Genomic DNA, 12,056 nt, shown 5'->3' on the forward strand with positions numbered 1-12,056 from the left:
CTCAGCTTTATCATCTCTGATTGGACTCTTGCTCTGGTCTCTGCTATGTTGAGACTGCTGCTGCCTTTGCAGAAGCTTGGGGTGGGAGTGCTTGAGGCCCACTCCTGCTGTGCCGGCCATCAGCACACCTCTGCCCCCAGCACCCGTGTTCCTGAGGCCCCCTGAAGAGGTGGATAAAAAACCCCTCTGGTATAAGTCATGGGGTGGGATCATCCCCTTTGTCCAGATGCCTGGATTTCAGTCTAACCTGATCATGAAATTCCAACCTCTGTCATACTGTAAGTGTCTCTGTTATGGCTCCCTACTCATAGCTCTGAGCTACAGAGTTTGGGGTGTCAGGCAGATGTACTATATCGTATGCATGCTGATCACTTGACTTTTTTTGCCCATGTAGGTTTCTGTGAAAATTTGCTGTTCCCTGTAGCCCTTGCATTTTCCAGTTTTTCCCTGGCTTGTTTTAGCTACAGTATTTTTTTAGTGGCGAGGGATGAGGATAGAATTCCCTGCTTGCTTTATTAGTTCATGACTGCCATGGAGTTTAATCCACCTGAAGGGACAGCTATATGTTACAGTTATTTGGTGTCTTCCAGCTGATTCCTAGAGATCTGCAGGTTTTCAAGCTTTATCCTAAAATTTATTTCTTCACTTTTCTTCTGGGATGGGCAATATGTTAAATGCTGCCTGTTGTTTTTTGATCATACTCCTTCTTCCTTCAGTTGAACTCATCGTTTCCCATAGAAATCCTCAGCTTTTTTGTGCTCTGGTTTCCCAGCGCTACAGAAAAGGCTTGCATCCCCAGAGAGAGCACACGCAGCCTTGGAGATATGTCACTTCTCCCTCTTGGCTTCTACATTGGAGCCCAAATATTCTGGTCCTTGACTGCACTGCTGCTTTCCTGTTTGTTCTTCCACTGAATCCAAGTACTGGCCTGCAATAAACCTCCTGCTTACTCCAGGTAAATGTTACATCCAGCTGAAGTTCAGTGTTACGTGCATCACAGTGCAGGAGCACACCTAGATTATTGTATGAGAACTGTGGGTCTGTCATGCCACAGCTCAACATTAGCCTGTGCACCTTCTGAAGTAAGAAAACAACTGAGTCTTACTATTGCCTGTCTGATAGTCTCCAAAGTCCAGATCCTGTAAGTACTGAAGAAAAGGAAAAGCTGCTTTTGACTTTATGGTGCAGGACCTGATCTCTGAAAGAATCCATACTGAGAAAGTGATAGGTGAGATACAGAGCACAACTCTGCGTAAATCCACAGCCCAAATCTTTGTCTTGCTGAAATCTCTCCCTCCTGACCCTTCCTTTTCCTTTTTGGCAAGTGACTCGGGTTCCCTCCCAGCTGTTGAAATCTGTCAGTGTCCAGGAGCCCTGTCCTGCTAAGAACAGTGTTTAAGAGCCAGGGAAAAGAAGAGAGAGCGTAGAAGGGATTTGGCCACTGTCACCACTGGTTACAGTTCTCCTTGTTTCCGATGAGAGGCACATGATATGTAATGCCTACGATTTCATAGAGTTTCTTATCTGATAGTTTTCAAAGGCCAGATCCTGTATGCACTGAAATCAATGGTACAGCTACAGCAAATCCAATGCTCTTGCTTTGCCTCGGTGGTAAGATCCAGTTGATATTGCATTTACCTCTCTGACTAGCCACTGCTGATAGATCCAGCATCTTGTCTGTCTGCCTGCACGGACTGAGCTACCGGCTCCTGAAAAAAAGTGCAAATGGCTTCCTTAGAAGAAGATGTATATCACAAAAATGCCATAGAAACCAAAGCTGAGTTAATGGAGACCAGTCCTGGGAGCTTGCAGAGGGCCTTTTCCCCAGCATTATGCAATACATAATTATATAATTCATGGTTATGTAATATGCCTGGATTTTTCTGCGAACCAGCCTTCCCACTGACTGCTCCCCAGCAGACGAGTGTGTACTGTAATTACGCCATGCTATGCTTTATACAACAGCAGAGCTGGGGCTGTGGCTGTCACTCAGAGCTGTAGAACTGTCAGCTGCTCTAATTTTCTTTTTTATTGTATGCTAGGGAAAAGGTTCATTAAATAAAAAAATTTTCAGTCAAAAAATCTGTTCGCTCCTCTGATCTGCTGTGATGTCTAAACACACAATGATAATTTGGGCTGTTGCTTTTTGAGGAGAATACACCTCTTTTCGCAAGATCTCTCCCATCACCTCCGCTGGTATTTTTCATGAACATACCTCAGATGAAAAAGGCATCCATGATTTCTGCTACAATCTCTTTCTTGGGTACACCTTTTCCTACTTTCAGCAGTTCTGACTGCAGAGAAGACAGGGCTAGAAATCATTGTAGACATGTTATGTTAACTGCCAAGGAAATAAGAGGGTCTTCAGGATGCTCATTTCACAGGCTGTGGCTAAATTTCTCTCTTCACAATAGTGATATTCTAAGAAAATTTGAATGTGGCCAAAAAGGCTTGGATCTGATCCCTCCCTGTTGCTGTTCTGAAATTCCTTCCATGCCTCCCAGCTCCTCCTGTGTGGCTGGGCCCCATATTAATGACCAACAAACAGCTGGTGTTTCTAAAACCATACCCCAGATCCAGTCCCTGCTCTTTCACTGGCGCTGTTTGTGGACTTGAGTAAGTCTCGCAGCTTCTTTGATCCCTCATAAATGGGGACAACAAGCAACATTTCCATTTGCAAAGATGCTGTATGTTCTAAATTCATTAGTGCCTATAGCAATCTTTGCCATTCGTTGAGGAAGAAGCCATGAGAGGTGAAGTATTCACGATCATTTCTGTTGTTTTGCCTGAAATGACTCTTCCCTTGCCCACTGTGCCCTTTGAGGGGGTGGGGGTGGGGGGGGAAGTGTCCCTTCCTAAAGGACAGCAGCTTTTAGTGACTTCTTGGGTTGAAACCAGTCCCATACAATCACTAGCAAAGTCTGCTCTGTGGCTCTGCTGCTTTCCCATGGGGTTTTCCTATGCTCTGGTCCCACTGTCCGGATTCTCTCCCACCCCATCAACCAGTGCTCAATAGCTGGAGGGAAGGAGCAGCCTCCTCCACCTGCCATCAGCTTGATGCAAAGCTGCAGGCAAAGCTAAACAAACAGCTCAGGGCCCTGCTGCCCAAACATGTGCCCTTTACAAGAAAAACAAACTGTCTCTATACAGCAAACTGAAAATAAGTACATTAAAGAAGTTCTACCATCTGTCACCGAATGACGAGAAGAGTCCTGTGATGCTCCTGGCACTGGGATGTTGCAATTCTACATTGTCTTGAGATGCTCTCAGTTCTCTGTAATTACTTTAAGGACATTGATCCTGACTAAGTGTTGGCTACTGATAAAAACCTGCCTACTCAAACTCGTGATATCCTAGGTGCATTTCTGGGGCAAGGGAGGGATTTGTTTGCTTTCGGGTTTTGCAAATTGCTTGAGCCCCACTGCATGCCTGGGATTTGCCAGAGGCGACCCCCAAGTTGGCAGTGGCCATCTGGAAAGTTGTGTGCCATTTGCCCTTGCTGGAGCATGACAACTGATCCAGCCGTGACAGCCTGTGCCGGAAAGAGATCTGTCACTCCGAGGCCCTCTGTGACAGCCTGTCCCTTTCCTCCTCCATCTGTCGTCCTCACCGGCTCCCCGTGGAGCTGCTGCTGCGGTGATTTTTTGTGGAGCTGAAGATGGGGGGAGGTTTGGATGTGGCCTCCCTTCCCCGTGGCTCTGTCGCCCGTGACCACTAGATGGTAGCAAGCCCTGGCCAACGGAGCCAGGCCCGGGCTGCTCTGGCGGCCGCAGTGCTGTGGAGCTCGGGGACACCTGCCTAGGCCAGGTAGCCAGGCCCAGGCAAGGGCTGATTGTGGTCCATCTCGGAGACTTTGAAATGCAGTGAATGCGCCTACTTCCTGTCAGAGAGACCCTAGCATATCGCTGGCACGGGTGGTGGTAGGGGTGTAGTTTGATACAACTCTTCGGTGAAAATATTAATGATGCATTTATGCTCATTTTGCAGCATGCTATAGTGTTGAGTATATCAGCGTGGATATGGTGTGGGCATTATTTTAAAAAGATTATTTAATCAGACAGAGCTTTTTAAAGGGGATGGCCAATATATTGGCTTTTGGTAGGTTGCATTTATCTAGATGATTATGTCTTTTGCGAGTGACAGATTTTTACCCAGAGGGGAAGAGGAGAGGGCTGTAGATGCTAAAATGTTATGTCCTTTTTACAGCTGCAGGGCTGAGACATAGTCTGGTGTGCTATAAAGCTTTTAGTATTTCTTTAGATTGTATTTATTTAAGCTCTAGAGGGAAAAGCTTATGATTTTAGTTCATTACTATTTGACTTATAATTAAAAAAAAAAAACAGTATGGAATCCTATACTCCTTTTAAGCCTTTTCACCATTTAACATTAATAACCATAAAGAGACTGTTGGCTCCACAGCTCTGGGGAAAGCTACAGAGAAAAGAGAGTTGGCCAAATTGAAAATAAGTCATTATGGCAACTGCATAGTTTCAGCTTGGTTAGTATGACAACATTCAATACAAAAGCATCAGCCTCTTATGTACCAGGAGTACGTTTCTGTCATGTCTGAAATGTCTGTAAAACAGTAAGGTCAGTATTCGGGATCCTACCCAAGGCTGAGGCTGGGACGGTCCAAATGCTTGTTTAATAGTGTGAGTGCTTGAGGAGTGAGGCTGCAGAGAGTGCTCCCTCTAGTCTCAGCCCTCAGTTGTGGAGAATAGCACATAAGAATTAACTGGAGGACTCCTAAACTCTTTTCCATCAGTTTAGCTTAGTTTGGATAAAGGGAAGTGCCATGGTGTTAACATGTTTACTCCTGCCAAGGCTTGCGGCCTGTGCCCCCTGTCCAGAATTACGTGCACACCTCTGGACAGCAGAGTTAACTGGGTTTTGTTATTGGTGTGCACTGTGGCTGCAGTCAGCCTTTGGCCTTGGAAAGGATTAATCAGCTCATTGGTGTGCCAGGCCATTATTGGTTCTGAGGGAGGCTGGAGCAGGAAGGCTGGGGGGTGTCCCAACGAGTATATGCATTCCCAACACCACTATTTGGCTTGACAGAGGTAGCGAGAGACCTTTGCCCCTCACTGGGCACTTGTTGAGTTAAGGCCTGTCAAGTCCTTCAGTCTCTGGGCCTGGATGGATCAGCACGCTGGAAATTACCCTCCTGGCTCAGGTGCAGGTCTGTCAGCTCCAACATCCCATCTCAGCTGATGGCTAATACTGGTTGTTTCCTGGAGAGGCAGGCAGAAGGACCTCGGCAGGCAGGTGCAGGTAATTGGCTCCCATATAGTTTTCTTCCCTTTCCTCCCTCCTGCAGAGGCTGGACAGATGCACAGGCCACTTTGGATATGATTAGCTCTCGAGGATATCTCTTTTAACACTGTTTTTCTCTACAAGTTAATGGTGTGCGTTACTGAACGACAAAAAGAAAATAAGATCCACAGGGAAAAGGAAAGGACTTTGAACAGACGAAGCTGCTGCTACATGACGGCCCGGCATCTCTTCCTGCCTGCCCTTGGCAGTGCAGGGGCAAAGGGAGGCGGGGGAGGCCTTGCAGATGACGGTGCTGTTCAGGAATCTCTTGATGAATAGTCTGACTCTGTCTCTTGGGTCCTTGGGACGGGAACCGGGGACAGGCTCCTGGCACTGTGTTTGGGCAGTGCCCTTTCTGTCTAAAGCAGGACATGTGCCAGTCCAATGCGAAAAGCAGAAATTTTGCCAACAGTGGCACCCACAGTAGCACCTGGCCCGAAATAGCTTCCTAGGAAAAAAAAAAGAGAGGCTGATTAGGTTAGACAAGCCTGAAAGAGAGTAAGACGTCCAGCTTGTGATTGACGGGTGTTGGTCTGTGAGGAGGGGATATAAATCCTGCAGATGAACTCACCAGCCACCCTTTGGGGAAAGGAAAAACGCTGCAGGTAGCACTCGGTGAAACGGTCTACCCCCATCTCCACCTCCCTTCAGCGAACCATGGGGCTCAGTGATCAGGAGTGGCAGCAGGTCCTGACCATCTGGGGAAAGGTTGAGTCCGACATCGCAGGCCATGGGCATGCAATTTTAATGAGGTAGGCAAGAAATCTAGGTCCTAAGAGAAAAGCTGAGAGCTTTTGGAGAGACACCAGTGAAGGTATCTATTTACTATTGGAGCTTGTGTTCATGTGTTTCCTGTGTTCATTTTAACTGCCTGTTTTCTTTGTTTTAGGGCAGTGGTTTTTCCCGTTCCTATGATTTCTGGGTTAAAAATTACTCACTGTGTAAAGTGGCTGTGCTTCTATCTCTCCATCTGTCCACGGGCACAGGAGCAGGCCTACTTTCAAAGCTGTGGGACTTTGTTGCTCCTTTTGTGTACCTGCTACTAAAGCTCTGCTTTGGATCTTCATTGCCCAAGCACAATGACAAGAAATACTGAAGTGAATTGTGTGTCCTGGGTCTTCAGATACTCTGCAGCAAGGCTTTGGGGAGGCAGGGAAGCAAAGGACAGGAAAAATCAGGTCTATTACAATTTTCTTGGAATCCCTAGTTTCAGTAAATTGACTGTTAATTCCCTGAGTCTTTCTCTCTGCCCTCCTTAGTGTCACCTGGCAGAGCCCTGCTCATCCTATTCCACCCTTATAGCCAGATTCCATAGAAATCTGCATTGCAAAACTTGGGCACTAGCTGATGAGGAGTTTGAGGTCTGGATCTGAGATGAGGCACATCCTTCCCTGATTCCTCTCCTCTGTGATTCTGGGATTGGAGTGGGAGGTGTGGTGAGATCCCCGTCTGAGAGGACCCCTGCCTCCATGCTGTCTTTGCACTCCTGATGTCTGATGTGGGAAATGCTGTCGGCAGCAGCTGTGAGACACAGAAATGCAGTCTGGGAGGGGTCTCGATGTCACAGAGAGGTTAGCCTCCTGGCACAGAGCAGGAAATAATATGGGATCGACAGTGGATCCTTGCTTGTCCTTATAGGCCTGCAGGGATGGAGATTCACAGCCTCCTTTCAATGGTTTGCTCTCCTTACACGTGAAGAACTTTTCCTAATGTCCTGCCCAAGTCTAGTTTGCTGGGATTTAAGCCTGTGACTTTATGTCCTGGCCCTGCTCAACCCAGAGAGCAGTTTAGTCCCTGTCCCATAGCCTCTTACAGAGATGCATTTCAGTCTCCTTTAAGTCCTTCCCAATGGAAGGTCTCCAGGGTGGATTTTCATTGCTGGAGTGTGCCTTTCTTGATGGCAGAGACAGCAGGATCTTCACCTATTGTTGCTTCTGGGATCTTTTGCTTTGTCTCTCTGCTGACAGTCTCTACGGGTGGAAGATAACACAAAACAAACTCTATGCAGAATATTGATGCATTTTTGGTGCATCTGAGTAAATGGAGGGTGGGCAGTCTCTCATCGGTACTTCAAGGAGACTGTCCAGATCTCTCCCTTAGTCTGCTCAGTACAATGTGCTGGAAGATACGGATGCTGAAGAGAGCAGTGAGGATGTGGCGTGCTGGACTCTTGCTTGGGAGGTTTCCTATCTTAAGCACAGCTAAAGTGGGGAGCCCACATCACTTGGCAAATCCATAGTCCATTCAAAGCCTTTTCAAAGATGAGCCAAAGTGGGGGGGGGGGGGCATTAAATCAATAGATGACACCCCCCTCCTCATGCCTTTGTGCTTCTCAGCCAACCCATGTCATTTCTTATTCCCTCAAGGGGTTTCTAAGTGAGAAGAAAGGCAGGGAAAGCCCAGCAGGTTTCTCTTAGTTTGGAAACGTCTCCACTTGTGCACTGTTAAGGGCCTCTTAGCTAGATATTATATCCTAGGAATACGTTTAGAAAATATTGATTGAACTGAATGTGATCCAAAGGAAACAAAACTACTCCTTGGTAGAATTTTCAAGAGTCTCGGGGGCATATCATCTTCAACAGACATGATTCAGCCGTAGCCACACACGATGGAGGGCGATGTGTTAGAAATACAGAATCTATCGTAACTCCATCCTGTTTCATGATGCAAGGTTTTGCTAACTCTCTTTCATCTCTCCTGGGTGGGAGATAACCTGTGCCATGGAAAGATATGGAAAAAAAGGAAAGGCCGATAGTGGTGCACTCAGTACCTGGTAGAGGGCAAAAAGCAATACAGAAATCCTTTGTTTTGATCCCATTGGAGGCCTTTGAAATGAAAAGACTACCAAAGATTGGTCAAGGCAGCTTGTATTTTCTGTGTGCTTGAGGTATTTGTTAATGTAGCCCAATCTATAATTACATCATGAGATGGAGAGTCCGGCTCTCATCCAAACGGCCACCTATGTAGGAGGAATGTTTAGTTCAAGGTGAGATGCAACCTCTTGCATAATCCCAGCAGCAGCAGACTTCTGAGCGCGGGGGAAGTGAGTGACCACTGTGCTGTGAGAGGAAGGCTAGCTTTGTGACTAAAGTCTTGGGCTCAAGAGCTGTAGACACTGCCTCAAGTAACTTGGGTGAGCCATTTTGTGGATACAGCCGCAGGCCCCTTCTGTAAAGACAGCCATTGCTTTTGCTGGTGCTTCAACCAGTCAGATTATGCCCATCAGATGGTATAATACCTGTTTGCCAATAAGCTTGCACAAGAGAGCTGATGTCTCAACACCTAATTATTCAACTGTTCTGAATAATCAGGACAGCCAGTGTCCCCTTCTCACCCTGATTTTAGGAGCCTGACCAGGAAGAAGAGTGAAATTCCCTACTAATTTGGTTGCCAATAGTGTGTCAGCATCCTGTCTCCTAGGAAATGTAACAGGATGGAAGCAGGGGGGAACAACACTAGCCTGGCTTTGGGCCACCCTTCCACTTTTCTGATTTCATTTCCATCTTGGGAACAAAGTGCCTATGTATAGCACTGCATAGCATGGCATCAGCATGACTGCAGGCCCTGCGCTCCCGATATTCAGTTGCTCCCAAGGACTCTCTGAGGTGCTGTAGTGCCCAACAGCAGAACCATGGTGCCAGTAGCTGGGCTTAGCTGGGGGATGGGAGAAAAGGGCAGGAACCGAGATCCTCTGTGTCTGTATTCACAGGGAAGGGGGCACAGTAAGCTTTCCCATTGAGCTGATGTTCAAGTACACCTGAGTCCTGTATGTGAGCGACCTGAGGCTAGAGGCTGCTCCCCCTTTTTTGTGTGTGTGAGAAGCATCTAACACTTTCTTCTCCTGGTCAGTGCAGAGATGGAATGAGAAGAAGATGGACCATAGGGGATACAATACCTCACTGTAAGAGGATGGCAGACTGGAAGAAGGACAGTTTGGCTCCTCAGCTATAGTGAGCAGTAAGCAGTGAAGAAAAGTGATTTTGTTTGGTTTTGTTTTTCCTTTAGATAAATGCAAGAACTCACCTCTTGGTGCCCTTATCAGCCTTGGCTCTTGCCTGTATCCTAATGCAGTTGACATAACGCAGGGGGCTGGTGCCAAAGAGTTAGAACAGCTATTAAAAAAAAAAAAAAAGAAAAAAGGACACTTGCCCTGTCACTACAGATGGACATGTTTAGGGCAGTGTCTCTGTCACAGGCAGAGGGAAAGGAAAGTGATAAGGATGACTATATTAGACTGGACATGCGTAAGAGGATGGGACTGAACTAGATACAATAGTCAAAGGGAGGTGTCTCAGGTACTTTTGCTCTGGGAGGCAAGGGGCATTTGATAATGATAAAAGGAAATCCGGACAAAATGGTTAGAAAAGGAAACTTTTGCACACTCAGTGTCATCAGGTTATGGAACAACCTACCAGAGGAAGGATGAAAAACATTCAGAGTGGGAAGAAATTCTTCCCTAGCTGATATACATGCTGTGACTGTGGGGTGATGGTGAATAGTGACTATCTGGAAAAGGTCTAAAATATCAGGGTTCCCAGGTTAAAGTAACCTCTACTAGCAACTAGCAGGGATCTGCCAAGAGCTTTCCTCAAGGATGGAAGCAGGTTATCACATGTCTGCCTGTCTGTGTACTCTGAAACAGCTGGAGTAGCTGGACCTCGGCTCCGGTCTAGATGGCAGCTCTCTCAGGTCTCACAAGTCCCCCTGCTTCTGTCTGCAGACTCTTTCAGGACCATCCTGAGACCTTGGATCGCTTTGAAAAGTTCAAAGGTCTGACGACCCCTGAGCAGATGAAGGCCTCTGAAGAGCTGAAGAAGCATGGAGTTACTGTCCTTACCCAGCTGGGCAAAATCTTGAAGCAGAAGGGTAAACATGAGGCAGAGCTGAAACCCCTGGCTCAAACTCATGCCACCAAGCACAAAATCCCTGTCAAATATCTGGAGGTATGGAAAAGGGCTGGGAATCTTGGTGTCTGATGTGCTTAAGACAGCTGCATGGGAGTTGCACTTTTGTTTAGTGATGGCTAGTTGGACTTCAGTGAGTTCTCCCTCAAGTCCATGGTCTCTGTGTACAGGCAGGAGGAGGCATAGAAAGGGCTCAGCTTGCGGTATGTGAATCTCCAAGTTTAGATTTCCCCTTCCAAACACCATACGCAGTCTGAGCAACCCTAGACAATAATAAACCAGCTCATGCAGCCTCTGCGTGCCTGGGAAATCACATTATATAAGAAAAGTCAGTGGCTGGGCACGAGGGGCATACAATTTTAGAGTAAGCCCTGGAGGATCCACCGGAGACCAAGATCTACAAAACTAAAAGTGTTGTGCAAACACAGGGCGTGAATCTGCAGCCTTAACAGACAAGGCAGACAAAGATTGGAATTGCCACGGTCTACTCAAGGTCATGAAGCAGATCAGTGTCAGAGCTAGGAACAGAGCCCGGTTTCTTCTGCCCAGGCCAGGATCTTGCATGCTAGACCACACTGTCTCTCCAGGGGCTGTGGGAAGGGCTACTGAATTAGCTCGGAGATATTTCCAGGCTCTGCAGCCTATTTCCCAGTTTGGATTTTCTGGAAATAAACCTTGAGTGTCCCTTCTGTTTTTCTCTCTCTCCTTCCTCACAGTTCATTTCTGAAGTCATTATCAAGGTCATTGCCGAAAAGCACTCTGCAGACTTTGGGGCTGATTCCCAGGCTGCGATGAAGAAGGCCCTGGAGCTGTTCCGAAATGACATGGCCAGCAAGTACAAGGAGTTCGGTTTCCAGGGTTAGCACATACGCACAGCAGGACACCACATTGGAGGCCTGGCCTTGCATCTTAGAGTAGCTTCCCCAGCACTGTTTTGTACGTCTCACAATTGGCCATCCAAGACGTGTGGGAATGCTTTGATGAGAGGCCAAGAATAACTGTAGGCAGCACAGAGGCACTCAGAGTAATGTCCATGATAAACCTTTGTCCTTTCCTGGCTTCACATATACAAAAGAAATAATCTGTTTTCTTAGGAAAAATAATGTAAGGGGTTATCTGTGAGCTTCTGCCTATCCTTCTTCCTTTACTCCTCCCCAAGACCCAATCTCATCCGAGAGGGGAATGGCATGGCCAGATATGAAGGGATGTGAAGGAGCAAGAGGAGCACGGAGGACTGCAGGGGAATGAGAGGATGAAAAATTGACTCAAATGGTGGGAAATGGAAGTCAGAATGGGAAGCAGGGACACAGCATCCCATTCCCCATGCCCCCCCAGCTGAGGCTGTTAGCAGGTTACTGTGAAGAGCTTTCAGCACAGTCACTGGTGTTGCCTTGCTTTTTTGGGGTGAGTGGAGTTAGTCAGTCTTCAGGGTCTGCCAGTATGGCAACTTGCATTAATTGCTAAACTCATGTTAGTAAAACTGTCAAGAATAGTACTCCCTGCGATCTGTAGGTTTATGGCAGCCACTGCTATGTATTTGAATTTCTGTTGCACTGGGAAGTAAATTATGTGTTTCTCAGTAAATAAAAATTCCTGCACCACCGTGTTTGCTCCTTGCTTTGTAGGCGTGCCTCAGTGAGAAGTGGTGGAGATGGAGAAAGTGGAAAAGGGCCAAATGGTATTTTGTGTATGTATCTGTCTGCCAGTGCGGATACTGCAGTGCCAGTCCATGATACGAGCAGCACGTGGAATCTCTCTCACCTGGGTGACTTGGGACGCCACATACACACTGGTTATGTTTGCATATGGATGACAGCGACTCAGCTTTGGAGCTGATCT

General features: G+C 47.0%; 1 protein-coding gene across 1 annotated transcript; it reads left to right on the plus strand.

Moving 5' to 3' along the window:
* The first annotated feature begins 5,819 nt into the window (after window positions 1–5,819).
* MB (myoglobin) lies at window positions 5,820–11,821 on the plus strand. Its single transcript, XM_009684347.2, has 3 exons — window positions 5,820–6,065; window positions 10,034–10,256; window positions 10,934–11,821. Exons 1-3 carry the CDS (start codon window positions 5,971–5,973, stop codon window positions 11,078–11,080), a joined length of 465 nt encoding a protein of 154 aa, XP_009682642.1. The 5' UTR covers window positions 5,820–5,970; the 3' UTR covers window positions 11,081–11,821.
* Window positions 11,822–12,056: the final 235 nt, after the last annotated feature.

This window comes from Struthio camelus, chromosome 1 (genome assembly GCF_040807025.1).
Source record: "Struthio camelus isolate bStrCam1 chromosome 1, bStrCam1.hap1, whole genome shotgun sequence".
In the NCBI taxonomy this organism is placed as follows: Eukaryota; Metazoa; Chordata; class Aves; order Struthioniformes; family Struthionidae; genus Struthio; species Struthio camelus.

Coding starts and splice junctions, on each gene's coding strand:
- MB (XM_009684347.2), top strand. CDS start 5,971: ATGGGGCTCAGTGATCAGGAGTGGCAGCAGGTCCTGACCATCTGGGGA. Junction 6,066..10,033: donor GGGCATGCAATTTTAATGAG/GTAGGCAAGAAA, acceptor TTCTGTCTGCAG/ACTCTTTCAGGACCATCCTG. Junction 10,257..10,933: donor TCCCTGTCAAATATCTGGAG/GTATGGAAAAGG, acceptor CCTTCCTCACAG/TTCATTTCTGAAGTCATTAT.